General features: G+C 46.3%; 1 protein-coding gene across 1 annotated transcript in view; it reads left to right on the top strand.

Moving 5' to 3' along the window:
- Positions 1-19,704, top strand: part of LOC126545897 (protein Skeletor, isoforms B/C-like) — a 269,421-nt gene that overhangs the window by 110,471 nt on the left and 139,246 nt on the right. The window contains exon 3 of the mRNA XM_050193940.3: positions 10,524-10,596. Within this exon, the coding sequence (XP_050049897.2) occupies positions 10,524-10,596 (73 nt within the window). The remainder of the gene's footprint in view (positions 1-10,523; positions 10,597-19,704) is intronic.

The raw sequence follows: 19,704 nt of genomic DNA, 5'->3' as shown, positions 1-19,704 counted from the left end.
TAATGAAACATAGAGTGCTATGGGGCTACAATAGGCATGAGGTGCTCCGGGGTATGTGGAAAGGTGTAATGGTTCGAGGACTTACGTTTGGAAATGCGGTTGTTTGCTTGAAATCAGGGGTACACTCAGGAATCGATGGCAACCAAAGGTCAGTGGGGCACCTCGCATTGGGCGCTCACGGGAAGACTACAAATGAAGCTGTGCAGGGTGATATGGGCTGGATAACTTGTCAGGTGTCGGAAGCTCACGGTAAACTTATTCATTAAGAATGACTGAAGAAAATGGAAGAAACTAAACGGGCTGGGAGAGTGTTGAGGTACTTGTATAGGGAAAACATTGACAGTGGAGGAAAAGAACTAGGAAGCTTACCAGGAAGTATGCGGCCCGTAGGGTCAGCAATACAGCATCAACGGACGTCAAGCGGAGAGATGCTGAAATAATCTCATGGGTGGCGGCAAGGGAAAAGAAACCTGCCATGAGTAACTACTTAAAAGGAAAATAAAAACGAAATCAGGAAAGAAACAATTCCTGATAGCTGAAAGGGAAGCTCATTACTTTTCGAAGCGAGATCAGGATGCCTAAGAACACGCACCTGTAGGTAGTAAGAATAAGCATGTTCTTGCTGCGGTAAAGCTAGGCAAACGATGGAACATATTTTATTAGAATATGAAGATATCTGCCGAGCGGTCAATTTAGGCAACACTGGACTCCTTGAAGCCCTTGGGTTCAGCGAGAGCAGTGGAGAAGTAAACATGTCCGGAATAGAGATTGGTTAGAGGCGATTGGAAAATTGGTGGAAGAAAAGTAAGGAAACGGCAAAAAACGGAGATGTTCGCAATACGGGGTGAGAAAATTTGGTTGTGGGAGTTGATAGTGGTTTCTTTTTTTCTTTTTTAACTCAAGTAGGGCGTTAAGCAGTATAACAGCAAAAGCTTGGTGGCGCCACCCACCGCCCCGTTCCAAAGAGGCGCTGATAACATCCATCCATTCATCCAGTCACAAAAACTAAAGACGGGTTGGCGAAGCTGCCTTGAAGTTTGCGCACCTGCTTGCCGCAATGTCATGGATTTTCATGGCGTGTGCTCAGGCCTAGTTATATTTTTATCGGTAAAAATGAACTATAGTCGACTTCCATTAATTCATCCCTGACAGGACCGACGGAAATGGTCGAATTATCGAGTGGTTCGAATTGAACAAGTCAGAAAAGCCGCCAAAACACACCATTCATTCATTTTGGCACGATTTGCGCTATTCTAACATGCCCCACAATCAAACACGCACGCACTTTCTATATGTTCAAAGTCGAAAGCTAAATTACAAATGACAATTAAAGCTCTAAGTACACATGCAACGCGCGCACAATTTTATATAAGTGTTGCACAATGCCGGTCGGTTTGCTAAAGTCAGCTTCACTGCACGGCATATTAAAGTCGGCTTTTCACATTTTTAAGTTGGCTTTTCACAGTTTAAAGGCTGTTTCACATGGGGCTATTTTCACTCAGCGACAGAGCGATTTCCGTCGCTCCTAGACTGCCGCGATCTTCGCAGCTCTCCGCCACACGCCAGGTTGGTCGCAAAGATCAGGACGATTTCGGGCTGGCCGAGAGCTAGCGCCGTCAAAATAAGGCTTTCCTGCTCGTGTCTATTTTACGACGTGTTTTGTCAGTGCCTCCGCAGTTTAGCACTAAGCATTCGTAAATGTAGAGCGATATTACCGACTAAAAAGCGCACAGCATATTCTGTCTTTATGAACATTCATACGTATTGCCGGTTTTCGAGTTGTTTTATCGTAACATTAGAGGGCGTGAATACATTGAAAGCAGGTAGGAGAAAAGTATGGAAACGACAAAGAACTGAGACGTACAAAAAGAAAGCTCACAATAGGGGGTCACAAAATTTGGTTATGAGAATTAGTCGTTGTTTTTTTTTTACTTTTTTAACTTAGGTAGGAAATTAGGCAGTATAATAGCAAGAGCTTGGTGGCGCAACCCACCGCCCGGTTCCAAAGTGGACGCTGATAACATCCATCCATCCATGCGCCGTTGCGACAGTAGCTTGCATCCCCATAAGCGCAGGCAAGTTTGCGCTGTCTTCTTAAAGACCAGGCGGTTAACTGTGCCAAGTTTTATACTACACGACTTAGACTCGAAAATGCGATCTTCGTGCAAAATTTCAGCAAATTTGAGCAGTGCAGCGGTGAGCGCAAAACCTTTTTTCAAACGTCATCATCATCATCAGCCTATTTAATGTCCACTGCAGGACGAAGGCCTATCCTTGCGATCTTGAATTACTCCTGCCCTGTGCCAACTGATTCCAATTTGCGCCTGCGAATTTCCCAATTTCATCACCCCACCTAGTTTTCGGCCGTCCTCGGCTGCGCTTCCCTTCTCTTGGCACTCATTCAGCAGGGTGGCTTTATATCCCTTGCTTCTATATAAAGTGCTTTTAGTCAGCTCAGGCAGGGGCCGGTTTTCAGGCACGACATCTCTGACACGGATAATCGCAATTTCTGGACAATAAATTGAATTTCAGCGTTGACCACGTGTGTTGGGCGTACCTTCCATGTACCTAGAAAGGGCTTCTGCCGTTTGACTCCTCCCACTCTATGATTGTGAAACGATTATTGCGTGACAATGTATGGATTCTGCGCTCCGCAACTCGTGTCCACAGCTCACGCAGGATAGCGTTAAATTTCACGTAGGGTGCATTTTGGCAGCGGACTTCCCTACGACGTTCGTTCTCGGTTCGGTCTATCTTGCAAAGAGTGAAACCTGGAGCCACAAGGGCACAACACTTCGAAGGGAAGGTCACGTCGTATGTACGAAACACCTTAAGAAGGTTGCCGGCAGACACGATGTCACTCTGGGTTTTGTTAGCCCCCAATAAGAAGCTGAAAAAGCTGTGTCCTCGGATCTGCGCCCAAGGCAAACGCGGATGGGACAGCGTTTGCCTTGGGCTGGATGGATAGTGGATAGACAGCGTGAGTGTCCCTTTGCAAAACTCTCCACTGGAACTCATTTAATCCATCCCAGTGCCATGGGAAGAAATGTACATCGGCCAGAGGGAAAAGTCTGCCAATGACTGTCTTAGAGAGTATACTCAGAAAGTAAAAAAAAAAGAAAGAGGATAAGCATGCACATTTGGTCGTACGCGTTTCTGCATGTGGCTGCGAACCACGATTTCGGGAGACAAAAATCCTTGGCAGCAGCAAAGGTTGCATGTCTCGGTTGGCTTTGGAGGCGTTTGTTATCAAAAAGAATGCCGCTATTTGTATTAACGAAGCTTCGATAAGCTTGCATTCGTGTGAGCATGCAAGCCGCTCTTTGAGAGCCTTGCGCGATGATGCGACGGCACCCATGCGCAACAAATTGTACAAATATGCGTAGGTGGCACGACAATGGACAGTTGTTAATAGCGCCCGTCCCTTTGTGCTTTGTGCCCGTTAATAATTCGCACTAATCTACTACAATTATATTACGGTGTTGTCATGCCGTTGTTGTCACACCGTCATTCGATCGTCGTAATGCGTGGATCTACGTGTTCCAGTGCCAGAATTTTATGTTGAGCTATAGGCGTTTCCCTGTTAAAATGTGTGTGACTTGGTCATGTGCTCTATACTTGCAAATGGTCGATAAACAAGAACAGCATTATCGCAAACACTAATTCGAGCATCGTTACACCTATTCCTACAGCGCATGCGACCTGCAATTTATTTATTAAATTTTGAAGCATTGCTACTGGGGCTACACACTTTGACGCAGCGAAGTAAGTTCCAATAACGCACTGGCTGGTGAGTATCTTCTATAGTCGCTCTCCGCACGTGGGACAGCCTGCGAATGACACTAAAAGCTAAGCGCATTCGCTCAAAGTGACACTAGATTTGCCAGTCTTGCTAGGGTAATAATTACTGCTTGTTACGCTAGGGATTTAACTTACACAGGACCATGCATGTTCCCATCTGTAATTTTAGAGGTGGATGAGCAGCTGGTCCATATAAGCCATCGGGCAACTGCCAGCGCCTGACGGACAGTGTCAACCGAGTGCGCGAGAAATGAACACTCCGCGAACAGGAAACAAGCGTTAGGGAGAATATTCATTTTATGAAAGCAGCCATTGAATGCCCGCCCAGCCACACAAGAGTGGTTTTGCGACCAAGGGCTCGTGTCGAATTCTATACCAAGTTTTTTAAAGCCTTTGTAATTTGGAGGCATCCTTGCGCACTGATTTGGCAAGAAATTGCGGTATCGACTGGAATATTCTAGAAGCTTTACAAAGTTCAACGACTGCGTTTTCAGCTTGTTTGGACAGCGCGTCTGGAGAGGAAGAAAGAAAAAGTCTCTGAAAAATTGCCGTCTTCATTACACAGGGGCTGAACCAAACTCAAAATAATATCAATGAGCTTGGCTGGTGAGCTTCCATGCCTGCAGATACCGAGGCTGAGCAGCTTGAACGAATGGTGGTGAAAACACTGGCGTGAGTTGTGTGGTTACATTAAGGCATGGTCGTATTTGTTTCGCAGTAACTTCGCTCTGTTCGGTCATTCGTAGCGCACTGCAGGCTACGTTATTGGTTGCATCATCGCGGGAATTACCAATATTGAGGTGCTGATAGCGAAGCGGCCTCAAATGTCGCTAATTCTTGGAACGTGTCATCAGGCTTCAGCATCGGGCTAGTCGGTGCTGCACCGTCATGGAAAACAGGCACGGACGACAGAGCGCGCTGTGTTCATTCTGTCGTCGGTGCCTGTGGCGCACTGGAGAACCTTTCAGACTCGTCCTTCAACAACAATCACCTTGCGCGCCTTTGGTGAACTCTGCGCGCTCGCGGTATTTTCAGTTCACGTAACAGCGTACCTGAACGGCAAGAGTAGCCAGAGCAGAAAATTAAACATGCGCTAGATTTATAACTATCTTTATCGGGGAAAAAGCAGTGCACATAATGTTTGGAGAGTTCTGAGCGGTAACTATCTCGGCAGCCTTGGCAAATGCTCAGTGGTAAAATGTCTTTATGCCAGAGTGACGTCGATATCTCGCCTTGTTGCTGTTCCAGTCCTGTCTACCGGGGACGACTTGTTCTGCTGTCCAGATGTTCTGGCTGACAAAGCCTGCGAGTTCTCCAACGGCATGCCAGTATTGTCTCCATGACAGACCGTTTCAAGGAGCGCTTCGTTGCTGCAGATGCCGTCCCATTACGAGCACTCTGCGCCAGTGGCGTAGCCAGAAATTTCGTTCGGGGGGGGGGGGGGGGGGGGGCTCACTTTGCAGCTCGGCCTCCTCCTCATAGAAAGAGTCGATGGATCAAATATATTAAACATTAATAATAACTGCGTTGCCATTGCCAAAGATGCTGCAAACGAATTCTTGAACGCTACGCACTGTCAAGACAAGTAAAATGTGTATTTTTTCATAAAAGAATATAATCGTACGTCTCAAAATTATGCCCGAAATATCTTATATCATGTTTTCTGTATATTTAATAAGGAATGCAAATGTCAGACGAACTTTACAACTATATCGGTTAGAAACCAGCAAAGCAGTGCATGCCGCTGATATGAAAAATGTAAAGGCCATGAAATGTACAAGTTGAGGGCAAATATTTGAATGAAAATTTGTTAGCCTCCCGGCATTTCTGTCATTTGCATCTCTCTCTCTCTCTCTCTCTATCTTTCTCTCCATGTCATTGAAGAACCTTGTTTACATTTTTGTATGTATGCAACAGCCAGGGAAAAATCTCAATGACGCTGTCCTTTGTTCCAATGTATTGCGCAGCAGCAGCTGTCATCGGTCATGTATTGTGAGTAATTGCACTGAAACTATAGTCAAAACAGAGAGCACATATAAATAGCAGGAGTTCTGCTAAATATAAGAAGGCGAGTCAAATGAAAGGGAGCCAATGCGAATATGTGACAAACGGGGTACTTTATTTAAAAGTAGTCTCCATGAGCATTTCGACATTTGTCCCACTGACTAACGAGTCGCGTAATGCCCGTGTCATAAAACTCCTTGCGTCGCTTCGAAAATCTGTAACTGACTCTACGTCATCGTCCGACACGAATCTGGTTCGTTCCCTTGAGCAGTTTTTTCAAATGCTCCAAACTGTGGAAGTCGCAAGGCGACAGGTCTGGGCTGTATGGCGGATGTTGCGGCGTTTCCCCCTCGAACTTTGCCAATTTTGTATTAACCACATCAGCGACGTGGCCACGGTCAATGTTGTGGAGCAAGATGATCCCATTGCTCAATTTTCCACGTCGCTTGTTCTTGATTGCGACGCGCAGCCGATCCGACGTTTCACAATATAGGAAACTATTGATAGTCTCTCCAGGTTTAGCAAATTCGACCAATAATGACCCTTGACGATCGAAAAAAAAAAGTCCACAACACCTTTCTGCCAGAAATGACGGTCTTTCCTTTCCTTGAGGGTAGTGAATTCAAATGTTTTCACTGTAAGCTTTGCCGTAGTGCTTCACGCTAGTAGTAGCGGCACCATGATTCGTCGCCGGTCCCAATTGCAGACAAAACGTCGTCACCCTCATCGAGATACGGGATTAGATGAGTCAAGGCAGCGCCGAACTTTTCCGTGTTCTGGCGATGGCTCAAACCCGCCGTGGTTGCTCAGTGGCTATGGTGTTAGGCTGCTGAGCACGAGGTCGCGGGATCGAATCCCGGCCTCGGCGGCCGCATTTCGATGGGGGCGAAATGCGAAAACACCCGTGTACTTAGATTTAGGTGCACGTTAAAGAACCCCAGGTGGTCGAAATTTCCGGAGTCCTCCACTACGGCGTGCCTCATAATCAGAAAGTGGTTTTGGCACGTAAAACCCCATAATTTAATTTTAATTTTAATGGCTCAAAGTCTTGGGCATTCATTGCCCACACAAGAGCCGATAACCGAGATGTTCATGACATATGGTGTGACCCGAACCGTGACTGATGTTCACACGCCCTGCCAATTGACATCGATGCTTATCCTCCGTTCTTGTCTAATCAGCCTTCGCAATTGTGTTGGGCGTGATTGCACGGCGGTTTTCGCCCGGTCATTGATCGTCTTTGCAACTTTCACGTCCTTCTTTGAACCGTTCGCTCCAACGCTTCACAGTGGCCAATGAAACGCGATGTTCAACACACACGGCAGCCATACGGCGACTAATTTCTTTTTAGGAAACATGTTCATCTGTCAAAAACCTCAGGACACCACGCTATTCAACTTTTGGAGCGTCCATATTTCACGCAACCATGTTCAACCCAGTGTATGAGAGCATTAAAGAACATTTATCCTCACCCCTGCATGTCCCTTTTGTAAATGAGATGCCTATGTGCTATGCACATGCCTCGCAAATAATGAACGGAACCATTATTGCGCGGAGTGAGTTGGCGCTCTTTCAACTGACTCGCCCTCGTACGTTAGAAATGCGAAGATACAATGGAATATACAAATGTGAAGACATAGCATGATAAAGGGCAAAAAAGTGTCACTGGAAACAAAGTTCACTGCATATACACAAAACCTCGCAACAACATATTTAAGTATACGTATAAGTCTTCAATAGATCTACGTAGTAAGAAAAATCACTATATATGATGCGTCAAACAATGCAAATAAACATGTTGCGCAACCACAGATTCACAGATCACAGCCCCCCCCCCCCTCCAATCTCCCATTGTATCGCGTGCGACGGAAGGTGGCGCGCTTCCTCCCCGCTTTTCTCCCTTGCGCACACAAGACTAAGCCACCATCATCGGCTCACCCATGTCGCCCCTCCCCTGCCCTCACGCAAATACAGCATGCGGCGCGCGGTCACGATGTTATCGCCCTTGGACTTTATTTATACAAAACATGAGGGCGACGGCGACGGCAGGAATGTTCCTGGAGTCGCCGTATAGCTGCTATCGCAACATTATAATAAGTGTATTCGGCAACTGAAGCGTCCCGTGGCCCATTATTTCCGCAAAAGACGTAACAAAATAGAACTTTCACCATGCTACAATTCGCTGCGCCGAAACAATCTTTTTTTTCCTTTTGTGGGGAAGGGGGCACCGAAATGAAATAGCGCAAAGGAAAGCATGTTGGCTACAATTGACTGCCTACTTTGGGCACCTAGTGTGGCTACCGAAGGAATATCGAAGAAAACGTGAGACGCTCGGTCCACAGAGAACATTACGCATAATGCTGGGTATCCTACACCGGCGAGACAAAATTTTCCAGAGGTTGCGCTCAAGCGAACGCGTTGCAATCCGTCGAGTCCCCGCAGTGCTGGTGGCGAGCGACTATGCATTGTTTCTTTTTCTCGTTTGCTAACCAGAAAGTGCCCAAAACTCTGCCAGGTGAAAATCCAGCCGGCCAGAGAAAAACGAACGCGCATCGAAGTGTGCCGCGCGGTGGTCGATGCAGCAAGAGGAAAACGCATGCGCTCTGTCTGGATCGGCAGACCGCGGGTATCGAGAACAAAAAAAAAGAAAAGAAAATGTGGCTCAATGTGCCCTCGCAAACAAAAGTCCAAGTAGAAAAATAAATAAGAACTTAGTTACCTTTGCTGGCTTTAGTGTCTTGACATGCATGCTTTGGCGCAGGTGAAAAAAAATGTTGATATTCTTTTATGACATGAAGGCACAAATGAAGCACAACAACGCTTCGTCTCATCGAACCTCGAACCTCGTTGCGTGCTTTGTCAACTTCTCTGATAATGTGTTGATTTGGCTTGTCTCGTTGTATGGTCCAATGCACGACTTTAGAAAATTCAATGCACTTTGGGCATCAAATGTTTATAACAGCATTAAACCCACAAAGTTTCGGAACTGAAAATCTAAAGCACGACTTTGGAGACGTCAATGCACCTTTCGCATGAAAAAGTTATGAGAACTTTATACCCATAAAGTTTCAGAATTGAAATCCAAGCGCTCCGTAGATTCTGCGGCCTCCGCGAGATGCCGAGACGAGCCCGCTCGACATCAAAACGCCCTCGAAACTTTGTGCTCGGATGAGGTTCCTTGCGTTACGATATGTGACTCCTGATGCATGGGCATTCCCGCGAAAGCCAGCCCGATTTCGCAATGTTCACGCTAAAATGTCTTTCCGAGCGCGAAAAGGACATTCTAGACAAAACTGAGCATGATTTCCGGCCCCGGGAGTTGTTTCGGTCGGCGGCGCATGACAACACGAAAAAATTTCGGGGGGGGGGGCTCAAGCCCCATAAGCCCCCCCCCTGGCTACGCCCCTGCTCTGCGCTCCTTGCGCAGTAAATTTTCTGGAGCCGCAACATGTTCCGAACTACGCACGGAAGCGGCAGTACTGGCCTGTGGCATCGCTCATCGGTCTCGCCGCCTTTTCCCGATTTTGTATCGACACAAGGTGCACAGGAGAGCACAAGTGCTGCCAGCGCGTATTGCCGGGGCATGGAGGCACGCTGCGTGCTGTTATCGTTAGCCACATAGGCACTATTTACCTACTATTCACCTGGATTGCCAGTTATGGTGGGTGTTGATCATCACCTACATTGCCATTGACTTTGTGCCGACTGCATCTTGGACGTCACCTCATCCGCACTATTAATTGCCTCACCATGCGTGCGGTCGGCATACCGAAGCTCATGTCGACCCCGTCAATTGGGAACGTCAAACAAGATTTGGAGCACCTTGGTTCATAAGCAGCGAAAAGGAACGAAGAACACACGGCTTGTGAATGTCACGTAGATTTTCATTTTTTTTTTTTTGCGTTCTCACCAGTGAATCTTCGGCGAACCACGACATACCGCCCCAGCCCACCCCACTCACTGTCGCTGGTCGGCCGCGTTGCTTGTTTGGCGCACAAGTGCAGACGGAACTTGACCATCTCGTGCCGAACCCGCCGTGGTGGCTTTGGCGTTGCGCTGCTAAGCGCGAGGAGCCAATCCAGGCCACGGTGGCGGCATTTCGACGGGTGCCAAATGCACAAACGCCCGTGTATCGTGCACTGGGTGCACGTTTAAGAACCCCAGGTGGTCAAAATTAGTCCGAAGTCTCCTCCACTACGGCTAGCGTCATAATCATATCCTGGTTTTGGCGCGTTAAATACCAGAATCTATTTTTTAAATCTCGTGCCGAAGGAGAAACCGTGTTGTTGAATTTGCTTCTTCACCTGCAAATATATTTAGAATTGAGGAATGCAGTAGAAACCTGGCATTGCAATCTTTCTAGTACACTCGTTATTTAATTTGTGCGTGTTAATTGCGAATTAGTTCAGTTTTCTTTTTTGCGGTGGGCCTGTGCTGTATACAGTGCTCGTATACGCACAGCTAGACGTACGAACCCCGGCAAATCGTCTCTGCCCTTCTTGGGCGTGGGAGCGCGCGCACTTAACTACTTTTAAACCATGCCGAGAGTGACTCCGAATGCGCCAAATGCTTGTGTCATAGGTTCATACAGTGCGACCTGTTGTAACCTATTTTCTTTTCCGCAGCTGAAAATGCGTGAACCAGGGGGCGGGCAGTATGCTTGCGATTTGCGCGCTTCTGAGCAGAGTGTTTCTTCAAGTGCCTTTCTGCCGTCGCAGAGGCCTTCTTCTGGGCTGGTACCGGCAAGGAACCCGACGATAAGGGTCAACAAGTTCCTGACGAGAACGGCAGGTAGGTTTTGGTTTCTAGGCTTTGATTGACGTTACAGTTGCGCAATAGATGCATGTTTTTGGCTGACGGTGTATTTATTTACACATATGGCGTGATAGTTGAAGTTCGCAGTTTCAATTAATATTTTTTTTTCGCACATATTTTGAGAACTTTGTAAAAAATTAGGGAAACCGCGAGTTAACAAGCCTTTGGAACAGCACTGTCCATATTCGGCCGTTTATGACCTCGTACGATAAAATATTACAGCAATGACTGCATTAGTATCCATCGTATAGTACACGTAACACATGGACTGGCATTATCTGCCGACATTTGGCATATAACAACAAGGACGTTCTCAACAGGAAGTCTTGTTGTTCCAGTGAGCATGATTCTTGTATTCATTCATACCAAAAGATTTAGTTTACAAATGCATCTCTCATTCAAGCTGCTTACGCTAACTGGTTCTTTACACCGTCGGCCGCCGCGGCGCGTTGTCACGGTATGTGTAGATTACGAGTTGTCTTTTTGTCCGCTTGCATTTTCGGTTTCCTTATTACCTCTACATTTTAATCAACAATTAATTTCTGGAATTATTTTATTGTTTGGTTCACATGGCTGTAACTAAGAAATACATTTGAAGCTTCTGCACTACTGAATATTGGCAGATGTCACCTTTACCCTGTCATTGAACATGCAGTTTTTAATTTCTTTCACGTCAGCGGACCAGTGAGGCTTAATATGAGACAAAGTTACACCCTGACACTGCACATCCTGCTTCCTATTTGTATCCTGTAAAATTAGTTGGTCGAACCAAGACCCTGAACTCTTATTCCAGTTACCGCAGGCGCTGGTAGCCTTACACATCTACTGTCTGTAGGCCAGAGCAGCCTCCGTAGTTGGGATCGAAAAGGGCAATGCATGCACAGATACTTCCGTTGATCGAATTCAAGCTGCGAAAGCTATCTATGGCGCACATACATGTTCGGAAATCAGCCGTGGACAGACAGAGCATCACTGATCCGACCCGACATCACCGACCCGCAGCAGCCCGCGTAACACGGAAAAGTGCGTAGTCATACATTTATTTTTCACCGCACTACTTGCTCAGCGTCCAAGCAATCTCTCGGTCGTGAAACAGAGCTACATCGCTGATCTGTCGAACGAATCCTCACATTCGGAGCCAGCAGATATGCTCCTAAATCAGTGTCTGGGATAGAGCATAACATTAATGCCGTATCGGAAGCAACGCCGTGATCAGAACTGCACGATAACAATTCGATTCAGTAAGAAGCTTATTTACCGTGCGTACTTACACTCTGAGGCAACTTAACAGTGAGGCAAGCTTAGCAGGACTCTTCGAAGAACTATCAGACATTGTTTGGGATATTATCGGCCTTAGTGAGATTAGAAGACCTGGTGAGGCTTACACAGTGCTGAATAACGGCCATGTACTCTGCCATAGAGGTCTCCCGGGGTAGGATTCCTAATCCATAAAGACATAGCGGGCAACATTGACAAATTCTACAGCACCAACGAGAGGGTAGTAGTAGTCGTAATCAAACTCAATAAAAGGTATAGATTAAAGATAGTACAAACCTATGCTCCGACATCCAGCCACGACGATGAGGAATTAGATCAGTTTTATGAGGACGTTGAATTAGCGATCAGAAAAGTGAAAACTTGGTATACAGTAGTAATGGGGGACTTCAATGCAAAAGTAGGGAAAAAGCAGGCGGGTGAACAGGCAATTGGCAACTACGGTGTCGATTCTAGAAACGCTAGAGGTGAGATGCTGGTAGAATTCGCAGAAAGGAATGAGCTGAGAATAATGAACACTTTTTTCAAGAAACGTAGCAACAGAAAATGGAGCTGGAAAAGCCGTAATGGTGAAACAGTAAACGAAATTGATTTCATACTTTCTGCCGATCCCAGCATAGTGCAAGATGTTCAAGTGCAGGATGTTCAAGGGTAAAATGTAATGATCACAAGTTAGTGAGGGCCACGATCCACCTCAATTTAAACAGAGGAAGAGTAATATTGGTCAACAAAAAACAGGTCAACTTAGAGGCAGTAAGGGTAAAAGCAGACAAATTTAGGCTGATACTTGCTAATAAATATGCATCCTTAGAACAGAGAGATGATGATGATGACAGAGGTAATGAAATAAACCGTAACGAGGACGGCTTCAGAGGGAGCAATTGAAGTAGGAGGCAAGGCACCAAGGCAACCAGTAGGCAAGCTCTCCCAAGTAACAAAGGACTTAATAAAGAAACGACAAAGAATCAAGGTGTCCAACTCAAGAGATAAGATAGAATTCGGGAACTGTAAAAACTGATAAACAAGGCGAAAATAAGTGATATTCGAAACTATAACATGAGAAAGACGGAAGAAGCCGTAAAATAGTGGACGCAGCCTGAAATCAGGGAGGAAGAAACTTGGCATAGGACAAACTAAGATGTATGCACTGAAAGATAAGCAGAGTAATACCATCAGCAATCTCTAAGATCCAGTAAAAACAGCGGAGGAATTCTATACTGACCTGTACAATAGCCAGAGGAGTCAGGATACCTCAATTGGAAACAGTAAGAACAGGATACAGAAACTCCTCCTATGACTAGCGGTGAGGACAGAAGGGCCTTGCAAGACAGGAAACGAGGAAGAGTGGCAGGAGAAGATGGAATAACAGTCGATTTAATTAAACATGGAGGAGACATAATGCTAGGCAAACTGGCGGCTGTTTAAAGGAAGTGTCTATCGTTTGCAAGGGTCCCAGAAAACTGGAAGAATGCAAACATTCTACTAATCCACATAAAGGGAGACGTTAAGGAATTGAAAAATTATAGGCCCTTTAGCTTACTCCCAGTATTATATAAAATATTTACCAAAATTACCTCCAATAGAATAAGGGTAACACTGGACTTCAGTCAACCAAGGGAACATGCTGGCTTCAGGAGGGGATACTTTACAATAGATAGTATCCGTGCCATTTACTAGGTTATCTAGGAATCTGCAGAGTACAATAACTGTCTTTATATGACTTTCATAGATTACGAAAAAGCATTTGATTCAGTAGAGATACCAGCGGTCATAGAGGCATTGCATATTCAAGGAGTACAGACAGCTAACGTAAATACACTAGAAAATATCTACAGAGATTGCGCAGCCACCCTAATTCTATCCAAGAAAAGTAGGAAGATACCTATAAAGAAAGGGGTAAGACAAGGAGACACAATCTCCCCAATGCTAATCACTGCGTGCTTAGAAGAAGTATTCAAGCTATTAAACTGGGAAGGCTTAGGAGTAAAGATCGACGGTGAATACCTCAACAACCTTCGGTTTGCCGATGAGATTCTTCTATTGAGCAACAATGCAAGCAAGTTGCAACGAATGATTGAGGACCTTAACAGGGAGAATGTAAAAGTGGGACTGAAGGTTAGTATGCAGAAGACAAAGATAATGATAAATAACCTGGCAAGGGAACAAGAGTTCAAGATCGCAAGTCAGCCTCTAGAGTCAGTGGAGGAGTACATTTACCTAGGTCAACTAATCAAATTGAATCCGGACCGTGAGAAGGAAATTCAAAGAATAAAAATGGGTTGGATCGCACACGGCAGACATCGGGAGCTCCTGAATGGGAGTTTACCGTTATCATTGAAAAGGAAAGTGTACACTCAGTGCATTTTACCGGTGCTGGCTTACGGAACAGACACTTGGAGGCTCACAAAGAAGCTTCAGAACAAGTTAAGGACCGCGCAAAGAGCGATGGAACGAAGAATGCTAGGCATAACTTCAAGAGACAGAAAGAGAGCAACTTGGATCAGAGAGCAGAGAGCGCTGGGCAGGTCATTACATGACCTGCCCAGTGCCATTTTTCGCTGGCAGGTTTTCCACTGATAGATGATTTTCCACTTATAGATAACCGTTGGCCCATTAGGGTAACAGAATGTGTACCAAGAGAAGGGAAGCGCAGTAGAGGACGGCAGAATACTAGATGGAGAGACGAAATTAGGAAATTTGCGGGTGCTATTTGGAGTCGGTTGGCGCAGGACAGGGGTAATTGGAGATCGCAGAGAGAGGCCTTCGTCCTGCAGTGGACATGAGTAGGTTGACGATGATGATGATGACTTACACTCTGCCATTTTTTGGGGCGAGGATATATTTACACAGATACATAAAAACTGTTGTTTGCGCTCCGGTCTTTCTCACTGGCGACACAGCATCGCAACGAACTATATGCCATTCATGTGCGTCTCGGGCGTTGTCGCTCGAACAGTGGCTGCTGCCCCCATTACTACGCAGTCCTTTCAAACATTACACCTGATGTTGTCAGCATATACTGACAAGGAGATAAATGTTGCATTTTACGGACTGAAGTACACAAGCCATGGTCGCGCAACACGAAAGCACAGTCAGAAGAAACCAGAGTGGACAACACGAGTCAGTGAGCAGCTTCAAGGTGTACCTAAGCTTTTTTCCGCACTTGAAAACATTGTTCTTTCATTCATCGTTGTCAGCAAAGCAATCATAGCTAACGCACATGAAGCTGAAGTACAGTAAGCTTCAGGGACGCCTATAACACTTTCTGGAAAGAAATTCGGGAAAAAAAATGGGCGATAAGCTGGCACGGAACGCCACTGGACAGATGTAAACAAACCGTCGGCCATGAGCGCTCTGCTGAGTCCGCCGAACGCGGCCGGTCGCTGGCGCGGCGCACAGCGTCATGAGAAGGTATACTCGATTGTGACGCGAAATACATTTCGTGAAAAGGGACAGAAAAAAAGACAGTGAAGCGCCATGTGACCAACCTGTTACGGCGGTGGAAGTGTTTTAAAACTGCCTGTGCGGAGTTTTCACAGGAGAACAAGATTCTGAAGCCAAGTAAAATCACGTCGTGTCGCCTTTATCCTCCCGCAGCTAGCCAACGGAGTGAAACGAGGAAATGCTGTTGTATTGCTCCCTAACATTGGTGTAAATATTCAAGGATTGGGGAGTTTTTAGGGCATGTCACTTGTCATGGGCAACGGCACGTCATGGGCAACTCCCATGTTGGTTTATTTTCGTTTACAGTAGACATGGTAATTATAGTTACCCAATGAGTGCCAAGAGAAGGAAGGCACAGTCTAGGACGGCAGCAAACAAAGTAGTGTGAAGAAAATTGGAAATTTACATGCATAAGATGCGCGTAGGCAGGGGGTGATCAGGAGGCGCAAGACAGCGGTAATTGGGACAGGCCTACGCCCTAGAGTAGCCAGAAATAGGCGGTGGTGATGACTGCTGCTCTTGTTGATGTTGAAGCTGGAAATGGTGGTGGTGGTGGTAGTGCCAGCTCTAATGGTTGGAAACGCTGTTCTATACTGGAAATCAGGTCTGGGGTTAAAAGTTAATCAAGGGCTAGGGGCCGATTGGCATTGGGGCCTACAGAACAACGAGCAATAAGGTAGTACAGTGGGGGATTTTTGAAGTAAAGAGGAAAATTAGCTTTTTTTTTCCACTGGCTGCACTAACTTAGTAGCTATGACGTAACGCTGCTTAGCTCGAGGTCGTAAGTTCCATCCCGGCCATGGTAACCGCACTTAATGTGGGAGAAATGAAGAAAACACCAGTGCACTTATATGTTTTTTATCAGGCTATTTTTTATGTCCATTGCAGGATCTCAAATTATCTCTACCTCCAGTGATTCTTAGCACCCTCAACTGCGTTGTAGGTCTGGCCACCGCCTTGGTCAGGTGCTCCGCAGCTGCTCGGAACTGAGGGCCACTGGTTGATTGAATGAGTCATTTGGGAGGTAGTGGTTGAATACTGCACCAGGAAGGCCAATTCGTGTTCTGGTGAGGGAGTGTCTGTTGTAGCTTAGTGGGCCTTCCTAACTTGGTTGCACCTGGACCAATATAGCCCCATTGTCTCTCGGCAAATTGTTCTTTCTTTTTGTCCGTGTCAGGTGCAAGTCCAAGGCTGAAGATGTAGCGCACTGAAGGAGGATCCTCAATTACGACTTTCAGATTAGAGGCCCGGTGTTCTACCCAGCTTCACGCCACCACCACTCAGATTTAGGGGCACGTGAACAAGTTCCCGCTGGTCAAAATTTATGCGAAGTATCCTGCTACGTTGTTATTATGGCACGAAAAACCGTCAATTAGTTTTATGGAAAGACTAAGGAACATGGATGATAATAAAATGGGTGGCTGGAGTGCACAAATATCTGTACCTGGAAAGCGCAGATGTGGAATGGAGGAAGACGTCTAGTAACCTGGCAGCCAAATAGAGAGTAATTAGAAGTACCAGATGACAACCCAGAGACGTAAAAAAGAGAGAAAGAGACAGAGATGGTGAATTTGGTGCAAATGATAGACACAAGTTCCACGGAGATTTACAAAGAAACAAAAATGAAATGAGAAAAAATTGTACGATACCACAAACGGTATTTCCTTTGATTTTGAGGCCTCAAGCTTCGTGCTTGAGCACAAAACAATACAGCCGCAAATTTTCGCAACAAGGTGACGCGCGTGTCGGCTCAAAAATAATATCCCTCAATAATTTCAAAGTATCGACAGGCTTTGATCCAGCCGACGACGCGAGTGATAGGTTGAACGGTGACATGTGACCTTGCTCCGCCCCTTTGCCGCCATGAAAGTTCCTGCGCGCCGGGCGAAGTGCGCGCGTTTCGCCTGTTGTGCTATGCACATTGCTGCGATAATTTCGTTCCGGGAGGGCCGGAATGCCTTGTTGCTGTGCGGTTGGGTGCCGAAACCGGACGAAGGATGGCAAGAAGTTATTTTGCATCCCGCGCTGCAACCAGAACCTAACCAGAAGAAAAGTATGGTTGCACAGAATTTAACGGAAGGACTTTGAACCGTCGCTAACTGCACGACGATACGAGGCAAGTAACGTAGAGCGATACGAAGGTGCGATAGAAAGTATACACGTGCGTATGTCGAGCTTTGATAGTATTTCACTCTCGTGCATGAATGTTGATGGCCGAAGTTTCTGGTGAATATTTATTTTAGTTCGTTATGAGCCCGCTGAATAGCTCAGTATGACCTAGGATGCGAAGGAGCGAAATGCCTTGTTGCTGTGCGGGTGGGTGCCGAGATCAGACGGAGGACGGCAAGAAGTTATTTTGCATCCCGCGCTGCAACCAGAACCTAACCAGAAGAAAAGTATGGTTGCACAGAATTTAACGAAGGACTTTGAACCGTCGCTAACTGCACGACGATACGAGGCAAGTAACGTAGAGCGATACGAAGGTGCGGTAGAAAGTATACACGTGTGTGTGCAGAGCTGCGATAGTATTTCATTGGCGAGCATGAATGTTGACGGCCGAAGTTTGTGGAGATTATTGATTTTAGCGCATTATGAGCAAGTTGACTTAGCAAGTGCAGCATGACCTAGCATGCAAGTAAATAGTGTGGCAGAAGCGCATTAACTCGCTGACAAATATCCGCATTGCGTTACGTGCGCAATTTCAGCAAATTTCAGCAGCGAATTCTACTTTATACTTTCCTGTGTTTTTGCGCGCGTTATTAACTGCGCTTTACAATATGTCCAAAAGGTCATTTCCAATATCCTAATCGTGTTTTGTGCATTGCATATGTGAATAAATATATTCCTAAGTGCCTGCATTACTCTGCTTTTAAAAACAAGTACTGCATAGCCACTGCTACTGGCCATCAAATAATAAGGTATAATACAATATATTAAAGTACATTACATACAGCTGCGAGCTCGTTCCTTCCAAGTTTCCCTTACACTCGAAGATGTTTCAGTAATCGGTGAAGCCATCTTACTGATGAAAAACACACAACTTCAAATTAACATAAGAAAAATGCCAGAACCGATACACGAATTGCCAGCAAAACACAGTGCAGTAATAGCTAGGCCAATCCGCGTGCGTTTCGTATAAGGGCCCTCTAATTCTTACGGGGCTTTAGCGGTGCACGGTGGCGGAAAGGCATAAACACAACAATGCGCGACATGACGTCGCACGGTTCACGAGAACAGACAACCGCATTCCCACACGCGCACACACTACGCTCGATGTTGGTGTGCCACGAGATTAGATCGCGCTGGCAACCCGAACACAATCGAGGAGACTCGCTGACGCGATCCATATCACCGCTTCAGAATGTCACGACAGTTGCACTGGCTCGTAGCACTGAACCACAAAACACAACAGTTGTCGTGTAATCGGTACACGACAGACACACTCAGCGGCAAGAAGATTGTTGGCGCACTCGTTTCCACACACACACACACACACACACACACACACACACACACACACACACACACACACACACACACACACACACACACACACACACACACACACACACACACACACACACACACACACACACACACACACACACACACACACACACACACACACACACACACACACACACACACACACACACACACACACACACACACACACACACACACACACACACACACACACACACACACACACACACACACACACACACACACACACACACACACACACACACACACACACACACACACACACACACACACACACACACACACACACACACACACACACACACACACACACACACACACACACACACACACACACACACACACACACACACACACACACACACACACACACACACACACACACACACACACACACACACACACACACACACACACACACACACACACACACACACACACACACACACACACACACACACACACACACACACACACACACACACACACACACACACACACACACACACACACACACACACACACACACACACACACACACACACACACACACACACACACACACACACACACACACACACACACACACACACACACACACACACACACACACACACACACACACACACACACACACACACACACACACACACACACACACACACACACACACACACACACACACACACACACACACACACACACACACACACACACACACACACACACACACACACACACACACACACACACACACACACACACACACACACACACACACACACACACACACACACACACACACACACACACACACACACACACACACACACACACACACACACACACACACACACA

The sequence above is a fragment of the Dermacentor andersoni genome, chromosome 1 (assembly GCF_023375885.2).
Source record: "Dermacentor andersoni chromosome 1, qqDerAnde1_hic_scaffold, whole genome shotgun sequence".
Lineage (NCBI taxonomy): Eukaryota > Metazoa > Arthropoda > Arachnida > Ixodida > Ixodidae > Dermacentor > Dermacentor andersoni.
Note: the sequence above shows the minus strand (reverse complement) of the source record. Positions and strands in the feature narration are given on the sequence as shown.